Here is a 20,570-nt window from a genome sequence, read left to right as displayed (position 1 = left end):
AGAGCTGAAATTGGGTCATGGATTCAAAGTTATTACGAGCCGATGGCCCCAAAATATGTTTTGCCCAAGGCCCCCGAAATCCCTACGATGTCCCTGCCTATAAGAACATTGTAGGTCTAGTGTTTTCTACGCAGGAACTGCAGATGCTGAACCAAATGAAAAGTGAAAAATCTGGATGTACTTTCCCTAGAGTAATAAGAAATTGCCTGGGGCAATCGAGAATTTCACAGTAATTCGTCAAATCAGAGTGACCACATTATGAAGCTCTAAGTAGAGTAAAAATAAATGTCACAATTCATAGATACTTTCATGATTTTATTCCTTCTACAAATGCATGAATTATACATTGAGCGCTTGTTTAAGAGCTATATGCATAATGTATGAGGCTGCAGCAAACATCATAGACATGGTTTCTTACAAGTATTCAGGGTAGGAATCTGGTCTGGTGTGTGGTTGGTACCTAAGGTACTTGCAACTTATACCAGGTCCAGGTATCACCTATTAGTGTAGTGTAGGCAGTGTCTAGAAGCCAGGCTTTCTAGAGGTAGCTGTGGATGAGCAGCCAAGGCGTATCTAGGAGACATGCAAAGCTAATGCAATACCGCTGTAGTCACACAGCAATCACACACATGAAGGAAACATCCCAGTGTTACCAAAAGAAAGATACTTTATTTTAGTGACACAATTACCAAAAAGTACTAGAATAGCAGCCCTCCAATAGGAGGTAAGTAACACACTAGATACGTACACTATTAATCAGAAATAGGCATAAAAAGCAGTAGAAAACAGTGTAATTGCAATAGACAATAGTGACCCAAGGGAGAGCCCAAACCATATCCTAAAAAAATGGGATGCGAATGCAGGACCCCCACCTAGGTAAGTGGACCGTGTAGAGAGGAGCTGGAGGAACTAGGGAACCCCAAACGTAAGTACCACAGTGTCCCCCACGGACCATGAGGAAAGGAGTAAGTTACTGGATTTTCCCCAAACTACCCAAAAAGGCGAAAAAGAAGATAATGCAACACCCAGACAAGACTGCGAGAAACCAGCAGTGGATTCCTGAAGAGGAAGACCTGTGGAAAAAGGAGACCAGTTCCAGAAGTTGCAGGAGTGTCTGGTGGTGGCAGGAGCCACTACTCACCAGTCTGTGGTTGCAGGAGTTGGTCGTCGGTAGGACGAAGACGATCAGCAATGCAATGCAATGCAAAGAGTTACCGGAGGAAGCAGTCGACATCCGACACTGGATGGAAGATTGCAGTCGGTCAGTGGCTTGGAAAGGCCACCAACAAGCATTGGCGAAGGCAGAAGTCGCGGTGAAGCAAAAGTGGAGCTGCCGGGGAACAGCAAGGTCCAGGAGGACTCAACCAATGGGAGGGAGTCCTGGGAGGACCCTCTGCAAGGCAGAGAGTCCACAGAAGAAAAGGTAGCCCCCACAGGAGACCCACTGGAAGAGGAGCCAGGAGTTGCAGAGGAGCCCACGCAGCACAACTGGAGAAGGGTCACATGCCACAGGAGAAGCACGTAGAGGGCTGTGCATCGCAAGAAGGAATGCTGGGGGCTGGGGCTACCTGGAGCCTGAAGATCCCTTGGAGGAGATGCCAACAAGCCTTGGTAGCTGCAAGAGACACAGTTCATGGGGGTACTGTCCTGCGTGGGAAAGCAAGGGCTTACCTCCACCAAAGTTGGACAACTGGCAGAGAGGACCAAGAGGGCTACTCTGGACCACCACTCGTGATGCAGGATCCACGCAGCTCAGGATAGGAGGAGATCAACGCATATGGTTGTCATTGCTGTTGGTGCCTGCGGATACAGGGGAGTGACTCCTTTACTCCAAGGGAGATTTCTTCTTCCTTCTCATGCAGACTGAAGACTTCCTGCCCTCAGAGGATGCACAGCCAGGGAAATGTTGCAGAAGCTAGAAGGAGCCGTGGAAACAATGTTGCAAGAAGAGTCTTCGTCATGGATGAAGATTGTCAGTACCTGGAGGGTGCAGTACCAGTTCCAGTTGCTAGAAGTCGAAGTAGAGGTTGCAGAGGAGTCCTGCTGGAATCCTGCAAGCTGAATTAAGGACCCATCACAGAGGAAGACTCTAAATAGCCCTGAAAGGGGGCTTGGTCTCCTACCCAGGAGACCACCTAACATGAGGGGGCCCTGACATCACCTGCTTGACATGACCACTCAGATGCTCCCAGAGGCCTCTGCCCATCTTGGATTCGTGAAGGCAGAATCAAGGGACCCTCTGGAGGAGCTTTGGGCACTGCCCCTGGGTGATGATGGACAGGGGAGTGGTCAGTCCCCTTTCCATTGTCCAGTTTTGCGCCAGAACAGGGACTGGGGGTCTCTGAACCGGTGTAGACTGATTTATGCACGGAGGGCACCAAATGTCACTTTCAAAGCATACCAGTGGCTTGGGGAGGCTACCCCTCCCAAGCCATTGAACACCTATTTCGAAAGGAAGAGGGTGTTAATCCCATCTCTCAAAGGAAATCCTGTGTTCTGCCATCCTGGGCTAGAGCTGATCAAGCAGCAGGAGGGCAGAAACCTGTCTGAGGGGTGGCAGAAGCTTTGCCTGCCTGGAAAACCCCAGAAGGCTGGTAGGAGCAATGCTGGGGGTCCTCTAAGGAGTGCATGGAATCATACTTCCAATACTGGCAACAGTATTGCGTTATGATTCAGATATGTTTGATACCATACATGCCCAGGTTCGGAGTTACCATTATGTAGCTGGACATAGGTAGTGACCTATGTCCAGTACATGCATTAAATGGTGTCCTTGCACTCACAAAGTTTAGGAAAATGGAACAGGAGTTCTAGGAGGGACCTCTGCTAGTGCAGGGGTGCCCTCACACACAGGTACTTGCACCCTGCTCTCTGGGCTAGGAGGGTCTACCATAGGGGTGACTTGCAGTGACCTGTGGTGAAAAAGTGCATGCGCCTTTTCATGCAGGCTGCCAAGGCAGGCCTGCAGTCACATTTTACATGGGCTCTCTATGGATGCATATATACATGCTGCAGCCCATGGGGAATCCCCTGGTACCCCAATGTCCTGGGTACCTGGGTATCATATACTAGAGACTTACAAGGGGGTACCAGTATGCCAAATGTGGGGTGTGTGTTGTTCAAGCAACCAAATTTACAGGGAGAGGGCATAATCACTGGGGTCCTGGTTAGCAGTATACCAGTGAACACAGTCAACATACTGACAACAGGCAGAGAATGGGGGTAACCATGCCAAGACTTTCCTACACTCAGTTTGGAAGATTTATGTGGTGGAGGGAGTAAAAGGTGCTGAAAACAGAATTTTGAGCTTCCCAAGGCTTATCTTCAACTGAACCTGACTTCTCATGAGTTTGTTGTTATCACAACTGACACCAACTACTATCAGGTCCAGGAAAGAATCACTCAGTGAGATAAATCTGGACAGCTACATGCACAGGACTAAGCGCCTGATTTGAGTTTGCTGTAGAGAGTACTCCGAACAAACGGCAAAGGAGTACCCTCTCCACCAAACTGAAGTTCTGGCCACTTCATTTAGAGTCAGGCAGAGCTTAAGTATATCAATGATGGAGACTGACATACTCCTCTGATGGTCCAACAGAGTAAGGGCCATCCTACGTTTGGCCACTTGTCTGCATACCCTATTAAGAGAGGAAAGATGAATGGACAGTTATGCCATCCAAAACGTGGCAGTAAGTGAAAGAAAAAACATTTTAATGACTCCCACGCCAAGGGAGAAAACTCCCATGGTGAGGTGGCTGGAGGCTCGGGTTTGAGGGGGTCATTGCTTTTTATTTTCAAAAAGAAAATCCAACTTTGGGATTTTGTTTCTGAAAATGAAAAGAGATATTGATAGTGTATATTATGGCATCATTATGTTGATGGAGCCGCACACCACACCTTACATGCATTGACAGTAACCACTGTGACTAGTTCTAGCCAATGTAAGGGCTGACCCCTGGGGTGGCGAACATCCCTAAATTTAGAGCACGGTTACTCCGTCCAGGGATTGCCATAACAGAGCAATTACTGTACTCTGAAGTCTAAATCAGCCACTGAATCGGCTTGGCTTCAAACTGATGAAGCTATTCCTTCAGGAACACTACAGAGTGGCTGTCTCACCTTGGCAGAAGCAACACTCTACTGGGCAGCATCCTTCAGACCCATATGCAGCATCTGAAGTGAGTTCTTCATGGGGTGCCTTACCCCATCAAGGTGTGTTTAATGAGATAACCCGAATGCACTGGGTTTTCCTCCCCACCTGCATAGTCTTCAAGAACTGTTGCTTCAAATACAAGGCAGTCAACAATGGTATTCCACCATAGCTACTATCCAAGATCAAGACGCCTGGAGCAGCAGCAGCATTCCCAAACTGGAGATCAGGAATTGCAGGAAAGAGAATACCAGATGCCGGGCCTTGCCTTGTAATGTTTAGAGAGTGCAGAACTTGATTTCAGTAGAATTTAGCCAGAGATCATCAATCCTCCATTCAGAAAACTGCTCAGGTCCCTACTCTTCAAGCAACACCTCTCTTCTGTTTAAACTCTCAGTTACTTAACTTAACATCTAACCTTATCTTTTTAACCATCACACGACCACAGTTCTCTACTTCCGCATGCTACTGCCTATTACAACTCATTCACCCTCCCCATGCTTCTACACTGCTCCTTAATCCAGACAATCCTCCCTGTTGGCAACCCGGCATCCGCCGTCCACCTCCGCTGCAGTTCACCAGGAAGATTTGCTTTCCTTCTCCTTTTTATGCTGCATTACGGGATACCCTTTCAACTTCACCTGTCCCTCAATGCCCCCTCTCCACTGATGCTCATCTACCCTACCTGATTTTCCTACTTCTGTGCCTTTGTTGTTTTTCCCATTCCTTATTCCCTTCCCTCTTTTAACTCCATTAAATCCATGTATTGCATCTTTCAGGGCCCACCCTTCCCTTACCCAACCTTCCCAGCATTGTATCGCCCCTAATACTGTACAGGAGTCTGTTACTTTGTAGCTAGCCTTGCACTACTCACATCTACATGCATAAAATATTCTGGAATCTACCCTCCCTCTCCCGCTTGCCTGCCAAGGCTGTGTCATAAGCATTCATCTTTTCATGCCCGTCTATGTGCGCCGCCAGCACATATAAAAGGGGAAAAGAACAGTACAAGTAACTTTATACCCTGTGTACTCTCTCAGCTTTGGACTCATCTCCTGGGAACTTCTCATGTTCACCACTTCTGTCTATCTGGATTCCTAAGTAATCAGAGACTTGTGATCCCCAGTTTGTGTACCATTTCCTCTAGGCAAAGACTCACTAAGACTATTTTCACAAATTCTCCTTGAATTGTACGGTGAGATACCAGTACTGAAATTAACAGTTCTGCATGTTATCTCCCCGCAAGTTTAAAGGGATCATAAGTTGAACTGCCAGGGATGAGGGATAACCTGCTGGACAACTACGTGCTTTACAGCTAGTCATTGCTGATTTCATAGAATTTAACATATATTTACCACCTATGCTGGGCAGGTGGTTAATACCTGCGGAAAGCTATTGCAAGTCAGGGGCTGGTGGCCTCTCATGACACATGCTTTATATATATGCTTATCACAGCAATAGAAGAAGCTTCTGCACACTGCTCAGACACACAGTAAAATAGCATATGACCAGGGCACAGACTGTCTCTAATTTAGAAGGGGCAGTAATGGAGAAGTCGCTGTGGAACTGGCAGATTCAGAGCCCATCCAAATTTTAAATCAGGCCTCTTGTGTCATTTTTCAGGCATTCAATGTTAGTATAATTATGCATCAGACTAGGCAATAGGAATCTATTTTATCTAAAAACAGACAGTGTTGCGTTACAGTGTCTCACATTACCTGTCATGCAGAAACAAGACTGGATTTTTCCCTCAAGGAGTGGTTCCAACCACTGCCTTTTCTGTTCTTCACTCCCATACAAGTGGAGTACCTCCATGTTGCCAGAATCTGTAATAAATAATGGGCTCATTATATCTCAGCACAGTATTGAAATGTTACATCAAAACAGTCAGATATCAAATCATGTTTAAGACTATGCAGAGAGAAAAATGTTATGGGGTTCTGAGGTGAAGGATCAAAGGGTCTCACAAGCAAAGTGGAGTGATAACTAGGACCTATGTGGTCATTCTGAAATAGACAGAAGTGGAGGATTTACAGACTATCAACCTAAGAAGTGCTGTCAGGCTTTTTGATGTAACTTGTACCTTCAATGATACTATACTGGTTATCTGGTAATTGAATAATATTCCAAGTACAAAAAAGAATTGTGTTCAAGGACCTTTGACTCATCAACAATTGCAAAGGTAAAGTCATCTGCAAATACCGCCAGGAAAATACAGACCATCCCGAGCTCTCCGGTGATAGGAAACAACCACTGTCAGACCTACCACAGAAGCAAGACCAAATGTGACAGGTGATTTGCAGGCAGTGCCTTTGGAACTACCTGCCCCCAGGCACCCACAACACTCCAGGCCTGTCTTTGCCTCATTCCTACATAACAGAGTTCAAAGAATCAAAGTCAATCAAACCCTCTCTGGCACTACTCGGGTCTCGATTGGAGTACCCGAAGGTTCCTAGTTCTCACTCATGCTATTCAAGTTGTTCATGGAACCTCTCACTGAAATTCTACAATGTTCAAATATTCATTACCACTTGAACACAGATGATACACAATTATACCGGAGAATGTCATGACCCGAGGACGTCAATACTCTCAACTACTCCCTGATGAAAACCCAACAATGGTTAACCCACAACCACCTTACGCTCAACATACTCAAAACTGAATTCCTCCTGATCGTCCTCCACAATCACTCTGCCCCCGCAGAAGAATGGCTCAAACAACTTACAGCTCTCAATTGCGCCCCACACATCATTGACCCTACTGAATCACTTGGTGTAACGCTAGACAAGTACCTGAATATGCAAGATCATATAAGTGCAACCACCAGGCGAGCCAACTACCAACTAAATATTTTAAGGGAAATCAAATGTTTCTTGCCCTGGGATGACTTTCAGTTGGCAGTTCAATCCCTAGTCATCTCCAGATTAGACTACAGGAGTGCTACTCTTGCAGGTTTACCAAAAGCAAGGCTGGCGCCGCTAAGGGCCGCGCTGAACTCAACGGCTAGGCTCATCACGGGATCCAGAAAATACGATCACATCACACCTGACTTAAGACTTCTAAATTGGCTCCCGTTTGGAGTAAGGATCCAGCTGAAGATGGTCTGCATGACACACGAGGCGCTCCACCAAAACATTCCAGTCTACCTGGCCAATAAACTGGAATTGTCTGGAGGTAGTCACTCCTTGAAAAGCGATAATTCACTACTAGTGAAACCGCAGAAGCTTAACAAAAAGAAAACTTACAACCGCTCTTTCTCCGGCCAAGCCCCAAGAATATGGAATACTCTACCACCTGTAATCGGGTCAAACCCCTCGACTACCTCCTTCAAAAAAGACGTGAAAATGCTTCTGATGAACAAATTGCTTCAGTAATTTCTGTGAAGTGCTCAACTGACTTATATTAATGGAGGCACCGCCGGAGCGTGAATCTGCATAACCGTTTTTGTCACAGTACATTTGGTTTGATTCTTGCTTATTCCTGATTGCTTTCTTACTGTATGTGTATGACTTGTATGCTGTTTGTACAGAGCTCTGATACCCTTATGGGCAGTGCTTTAAATGGAAATGTCGAAGTGCAGGTCCTCACTCTTCTGGGTACCTTTTTGCTCTTGAGAAGTGCTGGTACTCTCCCGTTGAATGTATTGCAGCAGTGCTGAGAAGTGCAGGCACTCTCACTTCCGAATTAAAGTGCAGGTACTCAGTACTGGACAATACCTTCCCATTTAAAGCACTTGTTAGGAGTCATGTTGGCGCTATATAAAACTCCTCAAGTAAATAAAATAAATGAATAAACATATCATCAGGAATTGACAAGTGGCAGATAACTGTACAATTATTCTCATAGGCAAGGGACTTAATAGCATGTTTAAAAAAACTAAAACACTCAGTTGTCAGCATGAACTGTGCCTCTTTTATAACAGGTCTTCACTCTCCCCATGGTGGAAATTCCTCCATCTTATATAAAGAATGTAGCAGGAATAGCGAAAGAATGGTGAAGGAAAGGTCTCTTTCTTTTGTCTGCTTCCTCACTCTAAATCATTAAACACAGTGGCTAGTATGGTGTTTGCCTTATTACAACTACATTAATAAGGGAGAGGTCCGAACTGTAGGTCCAACTGTGAAAGTCTTAAAAGACAAACCTCTGTCTCTGATTTTGTATGGTATTGTGGCTACCAGCGGCCAAATTGATTTACAGTGCAGGAAATCTTTATATAATTCCCTAAGCAGGTTCTTAGATTAAAAAATTATCCGGGAAGCCTACATTTGCTTCGAACCTTTATCTGCTAAAAGTCTCCTTGATGACCAAAGGCTGTTCTTCATTTGTCTAAATCGCGAAGAGTAGAGGTGGACTCACTACAGTTGAACTGGCTAGAGATGTGTGACTACGGGAAAGGAATATAAATCCTAGCTAACTATTACAATATACATATGGTGAAAAAAGTTGAAGCTTAGACATGGAAGAAGAGAAAATTGAAGAGCGAAAGTTGAAAAACATTTTGAATGAAACACTCATGCTACAGATTCTTGGTATTACCAATTAATGACTTCAGAGGGCCCGGAAACAATGCACGGATGCTAACTTTTGTTGTAGGTTACGTGGCTCTGCAGGGACGATACATAGAGGTCTCTGGTTTACATTTTTGAGATTTGTTCACCTTTGCTTCTACAGAACATAATACAAACATCATGTTGATGTGCAATTGGCTTTTGCTTCACAAGGGGGATGCAATATTGAACTCATATGCACTGCAAACTACCATTAAGACCAGAGATTCAACAGAAAGGTAATGTAATTTGGCTTGTGTACATCAAGGTTAGTTAGTCCTTCTGTACATACAAGTGCAATTACTTTGATCAACATGGTTTATGGATTCTGAGAATAAAGTCTAGTTCCTACATGCAGATTTTGAAATAACAATTAAGAATCAATGTAGAACGTAGTTTTGGGGTAGTTTTTATGAAATGATGCTTTTGATTGTAGAATGCTACACTTTAAACTGTACATTGGGTACTGAAACTGCATTATACTGTAGTGGTTGTAATTAACTTCACAATAAAAGTTTACACTACAATATAATGTAGTTGTCCCACACTTCAAGCAGACATTGGATAGCAGGCTCAGTACTCATTGTCCCTACACACCACACCAGGAAGCTCCCTGAGTACAACCACAGACCTATTTGTCTCCAGCAGAAAAATTCCAAGTTGATGGTTTGAAACTATTCCCACCACCCTATTTTTGACTTCCTAGACAAAACATGGTTTCTCCCCTAAGGACTATGATTTTTTTACTGTAGTTAAATTGTCTGATCTCATGAACTGCCAAGCAGGCAACATTACTGGGTGCAGTTGTGAATGGTTTGATTAATACACCATTCCGATCTCTTCACAGCCAAGCTCTGACTAGTGATCTGATATGATACATGTAGAACATGTTTAAGTCTTATGTGTAGTTTGAGCTTTGCAAATTTGATGGTCAAGTTGAAGTTGGAGATCTATAATAGAAATCAATCAATTCATCAAGGATTTGTACAGCGTGGCAATCACCTGTGAGGTTCTCAAGGTGCTGGAGTTTGCTAGCTGCTTCGAGGTGGACTGTTCATTCGAGCAGCCAGCTCTTGAGTTCTTTCCTGATTGCTGGAGTGGTGGAGCAGACCTGAGGTGCAGGGGTAGGCCGTTTCAAACTTTGGCCACAAGGTGTAAGAAGGAGCATCTTCCGCTGTTGCTAAGGCGGATCCCAAGGGTGTCTGCGAGGAAGAGGGTGGCACATCGCAGCTGTCTGGTGGAAAGTCATGCATTTGTTGATGTATGCTGATCCTTCGTTATGCAGGGCTTTGTATGCATGGGACAGCATCTTGAACTGGCATCTCTTCTGGATTCGAGCTAGTGAAGCTTTTTGAGGTGGGGTGATGTGGGTTCATCTGGGGTGGACGAGGACAAGTTGGGCTGCGGGTTTTGTATTGACTTTTGTCTCTTCAGGAGGTATGCAGTGATTCCTACATAGAGTGTGTTCACGTAGTCCAGTCTGCTGGTAATGAGGGCCTGCATGATGGTCCTTCTGGTGTTGACTGGGAGCCACCTGAAGATCTTGCAGAGCATGCTCAGGTTGTGAGAGCAGGCGGATGAGAGTGCATTTACCTGCTTCTTCATGGGTAGCTTACTGTCCAAATGATGCTGAGGTTACGGGTGTGATCTGTCAGGGCGGGAGAACAGCCGAGTTCCACAGGCCACCATGCTTCATTCCACGGTGAGGCATTGCTCCCAAAGATGAGGACTTCCGTCTTGCCCATGTTGAGTTTGCGACAGTTGTCTTTATCCAGTCGGCCACCTTCATCATACATCTGTGGAAGCTGGCTCTGGTGGTGGAGGGGTTTTCTGACAATGAGAGGATGAGCTGGGTGTCATCAGAATAGGAGATGATGTTCAGTCCGTGTGTTCTGATGAGGTTGGCTGGAGGGGGGTGGGGTGTTCATGTACATATTGAAGAGGGTGGGGCTGTTGGACGATCCTTGGGGGACGCCGCACATGATCTTCTTGGGTTCCGAGGTGAACAGAGGGAGATGGATTCTCCAAGTTCTTCCTGAGAGGTATGAGGCGATCCATTCCATTCTATATCAATCTATTATGGAGCTACTAACTGAAACTAGTATTTCTGAATAATTGTTAATACTTTGGGCTGAAGCTTGTGCATAAATGAAAACTGCAATCCCATAGTTACTGTGACCATGTATGTGCTTCCCCCAGGATGAAAAGTTGACAATGTATACTTTTTTTCTGGTTAAAAACTTATTTTACCACTTTATAGTATGGAAGTGGAGCTGTAGATAGCCTTTTAACTGCATGTTTTGGTCCACACAAGGGCTAAAAAAACAAAACATATTTCTCAATTCTCTTCATTCCAAAGTATCACAATGAGGGCATCAGCACCACATTTCTCTCTAATGGGCAAAGAATTGTCAATCTCAAGAAAAACAATTTGATTAAGTCATTGGTGTCTAAACAATCAGTTCTCTTAACAAAAGACAAATATTTTTGCTTTATATAGTGTAAAGTAAGGCGTACCTTTCACTTAGACGGACTGACACATCTCTTTGGCTCTCACAGTGACATTTTTATGTCAGGCTGATGTTTAGAAATAAATGTTATTAAAACAAACTTGTATTACACTTCACCCATGGTAATGTTCAAATGACAACACAATAGCATATTTTCAATATAAGCATTATTAGGTTTCCTTAATTATGTGATGGAGGGTGTAAATCTATGCAATATTCTCATTCAGATACAGACAATGACAAACAGAGGTCGTAAATGGTTGGAAATGAATGTAAATGTAATTGTAATTGTCTTAGATACTTACCTGGTGGTTGGCAGTTAAAAACATCTGAAGCAAAGAAACATTTTCCCAGCTCCTCTGCAATAAAGGCGTAGTCAAGCTGGCTGAGACCACTCACAGAGGGCAAGAAGAGGTTCCAGAGACCTTCGGCCTTAGCCATTTCCTATTCACAAAAGAAGAAAAAAAAGTGATCTAACAGAGTGACAGAAAGCTCCCACGATGTAGGTGCAGACAGTGGTGGCATGGACATTAAGGCCACAATATAAGCTAAGTGGTAATGCCCAGATTAAAACTATGCACACTTAATGAACGGCACCCTGCAGTAACACCCTGCCTGTACCATACATTTAGGAGGGAGCCGAGGCCGGGCAGGGGGGAGGGAAGAGGGGAGGGGTAAATGAAGAGTTGAGAGATGTCCAGAAGCAGGTCAGGCTGTGGTCTGGCAGGTGGGCGCAGTCCATGCTCCTCGCTTGCTGCAGAAGGTGGTCAGGTGGTGCCCGCATCCACAGCCCAATCCTTAAGTGATTTTTACAGCCAGATTTTTAGTAAAATCTAGCCCAGTGTTTTGATTGGTTGGACAAGTAGCCCCCAACAGCCAACTCCTAATGAGAGCCTAAGAAGTATAGATTAAATCTGTCTTACATAGGCTTAGATGGGTCTGATCTTTGACAGATTTCCAGGAAATCCACAGGAGATATATTTACAAATAAATCATTAAAACTTATTTACGTAGTCAGTGGTTACCATGAAAATCTTTCACGGGTCTGGCCCTCCAGAATCTAGGTAGCCTACAGAGGTGTTAAACCAGCTGCAGAAGAATCAACCCAAGGTGCTCATTCACCAATGACAACAGCAGGATAATAAATATAGGCTGAACATAAGAAATTAGGCACTTTCCATAAATACAATCTCTGAGGGTGATAGTAACTAAGGATGTGAACTGCTGACTAGCAGTAAAATGAAGGGCGGAAAACAATAGAGAAAACATACTTTGAAAAAGAGCGTGAGAGCCAAATATTAGTGTTGATGTGGGCCAGTCCTGTTGGAAGGATTGGGCTACTTCCTTTCTGAGTGGCTGTGTTGACACTTGCCATCTGTTCTGCTTTGATATGACTGTCACATACAGTATTGATTTTTCAGACCATAAACCTCATTATCTTGAGATTCATGGATGCTTGAAGTGATTTGTAATTATATGTGTTGATATATGCAGTAATTCTCTATCTATATATCCCAGCCGAGGTGTACACGCTTCATTATTTTGGCTAAGTGGTTTATTTTTTATACAAAGAAGGACTTTGTTAATCAGTTAAATCACAATTTGAATTAAACTTCAGAAAACCAGAAGGGGTTAGTGTATTCCTTCTAGGCCTGACACTCTAGATTTCTTATAACTTAGGGCCAGTGGTTAATTTGTAAATAAAGAATGTGCCGTTGCCCAAAGCCCCCCTGTTAAACACGCAGCTTCTGCACTTAAATGAGCGAACATGGAATACTGAGGCAGCGTAATCCTGAAGTCTTCTCGGGACTCTTTAATCTATTTACAGCCACTCCCTGCCCCTTCAGCTCACTCTTGCAACTTTATATTTTCTCCTATTGTGGTGCTTTTTCGATTTTCTCTTCCTCCATCTTTCCCATATGTGTCTTTTGCTCGCAGTAAATGCTTGAGGCAGAAAAATAAATGACGGACCTCAAAAATAAGTGCCAGTGCTCCGCACCAGAAACAACAAGCACAAATTAAGCACTGCTTAGGGCTTTAGCAAATGTTATTATGTGGGTCTTAGTTCGGGTGGCTCAGGGAAACCTGACGGTCTCTGGTGCTTAACAGGAGATAAACCTTCGCTAATGGGTGTAAAATATGGGACAGGGATACAGTTATGGGCACTCCGAACCTACTTCCGGCCCTAGGGTACCACTCTGATAGCAGGGAGATGGAATAAATTGTCATCCGTAAAATAGATGTCTATCAAAATTCCACTTGGAAGACATGGAGAAAGTCTTGGGTGCTCGTGGTGCTGCTCGTGGGAATTTCCTGGTAACTAGGTGTCCAGTCACAAGTGTGTGATTAGAGACACAATCTGAAATCCTGCATTTGTAGACACTGTATTCCAATAACCAGTTAAGGACCAAGGGCCAGATATATCAAACATTTTTGCGATCTTGGGGCATTTGCGATTGCGAAAATGCATTATGGTATGTATCAAGTCCAATTTGTCACTACATACCGATTCGGTATTAGGAAGAGGTGTGTCAAGGGCGTCCCTTCCTAATACCGAATCGCAGAGGTATGTATGATTGTTTGTGACCGTGAATAAGGTTGCAAAACAATTGCAGTTAACACCAATTTCAAATTGGTGCTAGCCCAATCGCAAGGGACCCATTTCCCTTTGTGAATGCATGCAAAAATATATTTTGAGAGCAGGCAGTGGCCTCATCTTGAAAAATGAAAATGCATAAAAAAAAAAAAGATTGCTTTATTTGGAGCCCAGCAGGCCACCATCCCTGTGATTGTAGCCATTTGCAATGGGTTGCAATTTGCAACCTACCTCATGAATATTAATGAGGTAGGTCCATTTGCGAGCTATATGAAACTCCTGGCGTTTCATACATTCCAATAGCGATTACTTAATTGTGATTCACACAAAAATCGCAATTTGGTAATGAAACTGCCAGTCACGGGCAAATTTAGTGGCAACTAGTAGAGTCACTGGTCAAAACAGGATCAACAGAGACCTCGCTCTTTAGATTTGGGTGGCAACTACTTTAGTCAGTGATAATCCAATTATATCTCTGGAAGAATAATCGGTTAGGAAGATAACTTCAATGGTTCTGGAAACAGGAAGACCTCCTCCATCCAGAAGGACCAACACCACATTAGGTTTGGGAAGGAGACTGCTAGGGCCGAGGCGAAGGGGGGATTCAGGCAGCCTATGGGCAACTTGATGAGTTTGGGACAATGCATACCCCCAATTCTTGATATTGTGAAAAGCACCTTGACCGACATGCTGTTCTCAGTGCCAACTTGAGGTGGTGGTTATTATTTCATTTACAACCATATTCTCTGAATTTCTTTTTGGGCAATACAATTTGAAGTTTGAGTCCCCAGTACCAAAAATAAACACTACTCAACAAAAAGGCATGTGCAAAATCCACTATCCTCTCCATTACCTTCCCCTATTATAATGGTGGCGGAAGCAGGAACGCTCTGGATGCTCTGGGGAGAGACGGATTCAGAATCGCCCACCCATGCAGTTGCACACACCCTCTACCTAAAGGGAGAGGGAAGACATCTCATTATGTGGCAATATAGATCCACTGGAGACCACACATCTGCTACACTTACCCACTTACGGACATTTGGGAGGACGACCTGCGGAGACCCTTACACGATTCAGAATGGGACAGGGCCCTGGAGTCTCAACAAAAAGTTTCTAGAAATGCCTGGTTCAAACACATTCAATATATGGTACTACACAGAGCTTACCTCTCACCTGCGAGGCTAAACTGAATGTTCCCTAATACACATCTATCCTGTCCTAGATTCTCCTCCCCAACTGCAGATCTCCAACATATGCTGTGGTCTTGCCCAACCATAGCACCCTACGGAACTTACCTCTGAACTCCTGGGGTTAACTATACACTGGAAGGCGTCCAACCTCTGTCATTACCTAGGTGGCACAGGGAGCTGCTCTGATGGACAGACTCCAAAAGATCAGCTTTGCACTGGGAGGAGGCCCGTCGCATACGGCAAAGCCCTATAGCTGCAGCTTAGGATACTATGCTGATGGAATTCAGGGCACTAAACGAACAGTCTACCCCTTGCTCCCCATATCATCCTAGGCTCCCTGGACCCAAACATCCCCACCCCTGGGTGGATCAACAGAATCTCCCTTTCCGATTACGAGTTACCCCCTTTCAAAAACCATCTAAAGCCTACATTTATATTTTATACCCATCTACTCACCCGTGAAAAACTAATTCTCCACAATGAATGGGATGCAAACCTATAGCCCCCTGCAAAGCCTGCCCCCCCCATTCCCCCCTTAAGGGGGCCCTGTCATAACCCCGGGAATGTCATATCCCAGGTATCCTTGTTTTTTATCATACATAAGAGGCTTGCATACAAGTTGATCTCCCCCCACCTGTTACCTTTCTATAAACCCCAGCCTCCTATATTGGTTACAAGAGGCTTCATTTATTAAGCATCCTTAGTTTTCTGCCCGCTATGTGCAACATAAGGGGAAACACACACCCTTGACGATAGAACCCGGAGACGTTTCATATATGTCCAAACACCCCACACACTGAACAACCAGTCAGCGCTTCTTCTGATCCTCTCTATCCACCAGCGCTGACACACAGGACCCCTTTTAACACTAGCCATACAGTTACCACTTGCAGTGCCCAAATCAAGACTGTTACCCCCCTCACTTGGTAACTAATGTTCAAACTGTATTGCTGGTACTACTGTATTCTCCTTTCCTTACTCCGTCAATTACAATGTTGCATATCAATAACCAAAAATTAATAAAAATGATATTAAAAAAATGGGGGAGGAAGTCTACCTTTGAATGGCACAGCATTGCCAAACGTCCTCTGACTTAATCAGATACATTTTTCTTTCATATAATATTTAATCTTCAACCATATTAAATATATAAAATTAAAAATGTAAAAGCCGATCACTTATAATTAATTTTAAAATTGAGCACAAGTATCATACTTGATTACAAACATTGACTATGTTAGTTAACATCCCAGTGTTATAACAAATTGCCAGTATATCAATAGTCATTCATAACACCAAAAAATAGCATCTCTATGTTGATATAATCATTATATAGTAAACAGACCCAAATTAGGTATATCTACATAACACACAAAAATATGAATCATCCACCCATGAAAACCAGTTATGCCATTCATAATTTTCCATAAGTTCAAAATCTTGAAGCATAGCTTTTTATTATGATATTAAAAACATCCCTCCATTTCCATAAGTACTGAAGGTGCCACAACAGAGGTTTGTTCTACTAGAATCTGTTTTTAAGTCAAAACTAAGGCTTTCCCCACCCAAATTTTCAGTCTGAATATAGCTAAATTATCTGCTGTGACATACTTGAACAAAGTAAACATTTGCATTGGTAAATTCTGTAGGTTTCAAACATTCATGCCAAAAAGCCTGACTTTTCGGCAGCTCCCACACAGATACCAATTTGCAGTTCCAGCAGTAATCGGAAAAAGACAGCTTTGTATATCTTAGTTTAGGACCAAGTTCCTCCTCTGCAAGTTCCTTTCCCAATCTTTTCCACATCTGCAGAGTAAACTGAGAATCATGATTGTCTATCCACCAAAGTCTGTGCTTATCTAAATGACCTTCATTAATATTATAATCATAGAGTAATTTATATACAACAGATAAAAATATTACATTAGATTTTAGCATTTTTATTCAAGAAGACAGCAGTGGAATACCCCCAGTCACTGAAGACAATCTCACTATTGGTAAGATAGCCGTCGATATTTGCGAAATATTTTTGTAGTTTAAATTTAAATTTAAATTGTATGTTATTCTGACACACGTCGTATATCAAAAATACCACCTCTTGTCTACAAATTCTAAAAAGTGTCTTATTAAGTTTAACAACTCAGTGCGTAAAAAAGAATACAATACTTACGCAGCAGAAAACCATCAGGCTTCATTCAATAAAATGTTTCCCCCATACATATTTCCCACATATATAACAATAATTAGAGGTCAATCTTAAAATATGGAAATATGCCACACCCTTCTCCAGTGGAGTGGAAGCAATTGTTAGTCTGTGTAGGAAGCTGGCCTGGTGTGTGGTGGGTAACTAAGGTACTTACACCTTATACCAGGTCCAGGCCTCTTAGTGAAGTGTAGGCAGTGTCTGGAAGCCAGTCTCTCTAGAGGTAGCTGTGGATGAGCAACCAAGGCTGATCTAGGAGACATGCAAAGCTCATGCAATACCACTGAAGTCACACAGAACTTACACACATGAAAGAAAACACTCAGTTGTACAAAAATAAAGGTACTTTATTTTTTGGAACAAATCTCCACACAATACTATAAGGGTAACCCACCCATAGGAAGTAAGTAATACACTAAATATATACACTAGTAATCAGAAACAGACATAGAAAAGGTTAAAAAACAGTGCAAATAGCAATAACCAATAGTGACGCTAGGGGGAGCACAAACCATATACTAAAAAAATGGAATGCGAACAATGTACCCCCATCTAGGTAAGTAAAATGTGTAGAGGGGAGCTGGGAGTACTAGAAAACCACAGAGGTAAGTTACACAGTACCCACTGGCGACCATGGATGCAGGAGTGAAACACTGGATTTTCCCCAAACCATCCAAAAGGAGGAAAAGAAGAAAAAGAAGACACCCAGACAGGACTGCAAGAAAAACCAGCAGTGGATTCCTGAAGAAAGAAGACCTGTGGAGAGAGGGGACCAAGACCAAGAGTCACATTGGAGTCCAGGAGGAGTAAGAGCTACTACCCACCCAGTTGTGGATGCAGGAGTTGGTCGACAGTGATGAAGAACAGGTCAGCACTGCAGCCTTGGTGCCAGAGAAGAGTTCCTGATGGATGCAGATGATGTCCCACACTGGAAGGAAGACTGCAGATGAGTGTCAGTGCAGGTATTCCACCAACAAGCCTTGGCAAAGGAAAACTCTCAGTTAATAGAAATGAGGTGCTGCCAGGGACCAGCAAGACCCAGGACTCAACCCAGGAGAGGGAGCCACAGGGGGACCATCAGCATCGCAGTGAGTCCACAGGAGCAGAGGCAGCACCCACAGGATGAGGACACAGGAGTCGCAGAAGAAGCCCATGCAGCACTACAAAAGAGGATCCACGCCGCAGGAGAACCATGCCGGAGGTTGTGCTTTCCAGGATGGAGTGCTGGGGGCTGGATCTACATGTCGCCTGAAGATCCCTTGGAGGAGATGCAAACAATCCTTGGCAGCTGCAAGAGACGTGGTGCACAGGCTTACTGTCCTGCGTGGGAAGGCAAGGGCTTACCTTCACCGAAGTTGGACAGCTGGCAGAGAGGACCAAGAGGACTACTCCAGACCACCACCCGTGATGCAGGACCACGCAGCTCAAGATGAGGGGAGATCCATGCAGCCAGTCGTCACTTGTTGTAGGTGCCTGCGGCACCTACCAAGGGAGATTCCTTCTTCTTCTTGTGCAGAGTGAAGAGTTGCAGTCTTCGGAGGATGCACGGCCGGGGAAATGTTGCAAAGCTGCCAGGAGACGTGGAAACAAAGTTGCAGAAGAGTCTTCTTCTTTGTAGCAGCGTCTGTCAGTTTCTGGAGAGTCCAGTTGCGGTTCCAGTGGCCAGAAGTTGAAGTGGAGGTTGCAGAGGAATCCTGCTGGAATGTTGCAGGACGAATCTGAGGACCCACCACAGAGAGAGTCCCTAAATAGCCCTGCAATGGGGATTGGTCACCTAACCAGGTAAGCACCTATCAGGAGAGGGCTCTGACATCACCTGCCTGGCCTGGCCACTCAGATGCGCCCAGAGCTCCCTGACAACCTTGGAAACAAGATGGCAGAACCCAGGAGGCCTCTGGAGGTGCTCTGGGCACCACCCATGGAGGTGGTGATGGACAGGGGAGTAGTCATTCCCCTTTCCATTGTCCAGTTTCGCGCCAGAGCAGGGACTGGGAGTCCCTGAACCGGTGTAGACTGGTTTATGCACAGAGGGCACCAAATGTGCCCTTCAATGCAAACCAGTGGCTTGAGGAGGCTACCCCTCCCAAGCCAGTCACACCTATTTACAAAGGGAGAGGGTGTTACCTCCCTCTCCCAAAGGAAATCCTTTGTTCGGTCTTCCTGGGCTTGATCAGATCAAGCAGCAGGAGGGCAGAAACCGGTCTGAGGGGTGGCATCAGCTGGGCTGCCCGGAAAACCATGTAAGACTGCTGGTAGCATGCTGGGGGTCCTCTAAGGAGCCCCCAGAGTGCATGGAATCATACTTCCAATACTTGCAACAGTATTGGGGTATGATTCCAACATGTTTGTTACCAAACATGCCCAGGTTCAATGTTACAATTATGTAGCTGGACATAGGTAGTGACCTATGTCCAGCACATACATAAAATGGGGTCTCCGCACTCACAAAGTCCAGGAAAATTGATCTGGAGCTTGTGGAAGCACCTCTGCTAGTGCAGGGGTGCCCTCACACACAGGTACCTGCACCCTGCCCTCTGGGCTGAGAGGGCCTACCATAGGGGTGACTCATAGTGACCTGGTGTAGTGACCTGTTGTGAAAACGGGTGCATGCACCCGTTTCACGCAGGCTGCAATGGCAGGCCTGCAGAACCCTTTGCATAGGCTCCCTATGGTGGCAGAATAACTGCTGCAGCCCATAGGGATCCCCTGGAACCAAATTGCCCTGGGTACCTAGGTACCTTATATTAGGGACTTATATGGGGGACCAGCATGCCAAATGTGGGAAGAAAAATAAATAATTTAGAGGAGAGAGCAAAAATACTGGGGTCCTGGTTAGCAGGAACCCAGTAGACACAGTCAAATATACTGACAGCAGGCAGAAAATGGGGGTAACCATGCCAAGAAAGAGGGTACTTTCCTACAGTCTGAAGGTCTACTAACCAACTATAAATCAGGCTTTAGATGTGTTCAATTTATTCTTATTTTGCATTATTTCTAAGACAGTTGAAAAGAGCAATTTTGTGTTATTTTAGTAATGGTCCATGTTCTAGGCGTATATCTCCATTTTGAATCAGTCAGCTGAGACTACTGTGTTTCACACTTTCCTTAGCTGTCAAAAAGTTCTAAGTGGGTTCTTATGTGACCATAAGTGATTAAAAAAGCAATAACTCTAACATTCATTCAACAAAACAAGAAAATATTAAAAGAAACACGGCCCACTGATGGGTGTCCATTACTGGGATGAACTGACTGTAAATGCTAAACCTTTAGAAAACCTTTCTTCATCAACAAGTTTGCACAAATGCTCCACTATGAATGGCCCGTACCAAATTACCAATACTAGTTCGGTGAAAGGTTTTACTGTTTCT

General features: G+C 44.3%; 1 protein-coding gene across 1 annotated transcript in view; it reads right to left on the bottom strand.

The window, feature by feature from the left end:
• Positions 1–20,570, bottom strand: part of ACAD11 (acyl-CoA dehydrogenase family member 11) — a 269,487-nt gene that overhangs the window by 105,213 nt on the left and 143,704 nt on the right. The window contains exons 11-12 of the mRNA XM_069211890.1: positions 11,516–11,654; positions 5,869–5,976 (exon numbers count right to left, since the gene is read on the bottom strand). Coding sequence (XP_069067991.1) covers positions 5,869–5,976; positions 11,516–11,654 — 247 coding nt within the window. The remainder of the gene's footprint in view (positions 1–5,868; positions 5,977–11,515; positions 11,655–20,570) is intronic.

The sequence above is a fragment of the Pleurodeles waltl genome, chromosome 10 (assembly GCF_031143425.1).
Source record: "Pleurodeles waltl isolate 20211129_DDA chromosome 10, aPleWal1.hap1.20221129, whole genome shotgun sequence".
Lineage (NCBI taxonomy): Eukaryota > Metazoa > Chordata > Amphibia > Caudata > Salamandridae > Pleurodeles > Pleurodeles waltl.
Note: the sequence above shows the minus strand (reverse complement) of the source record. Positions and strands in the feature narration are given on the sequence as shown.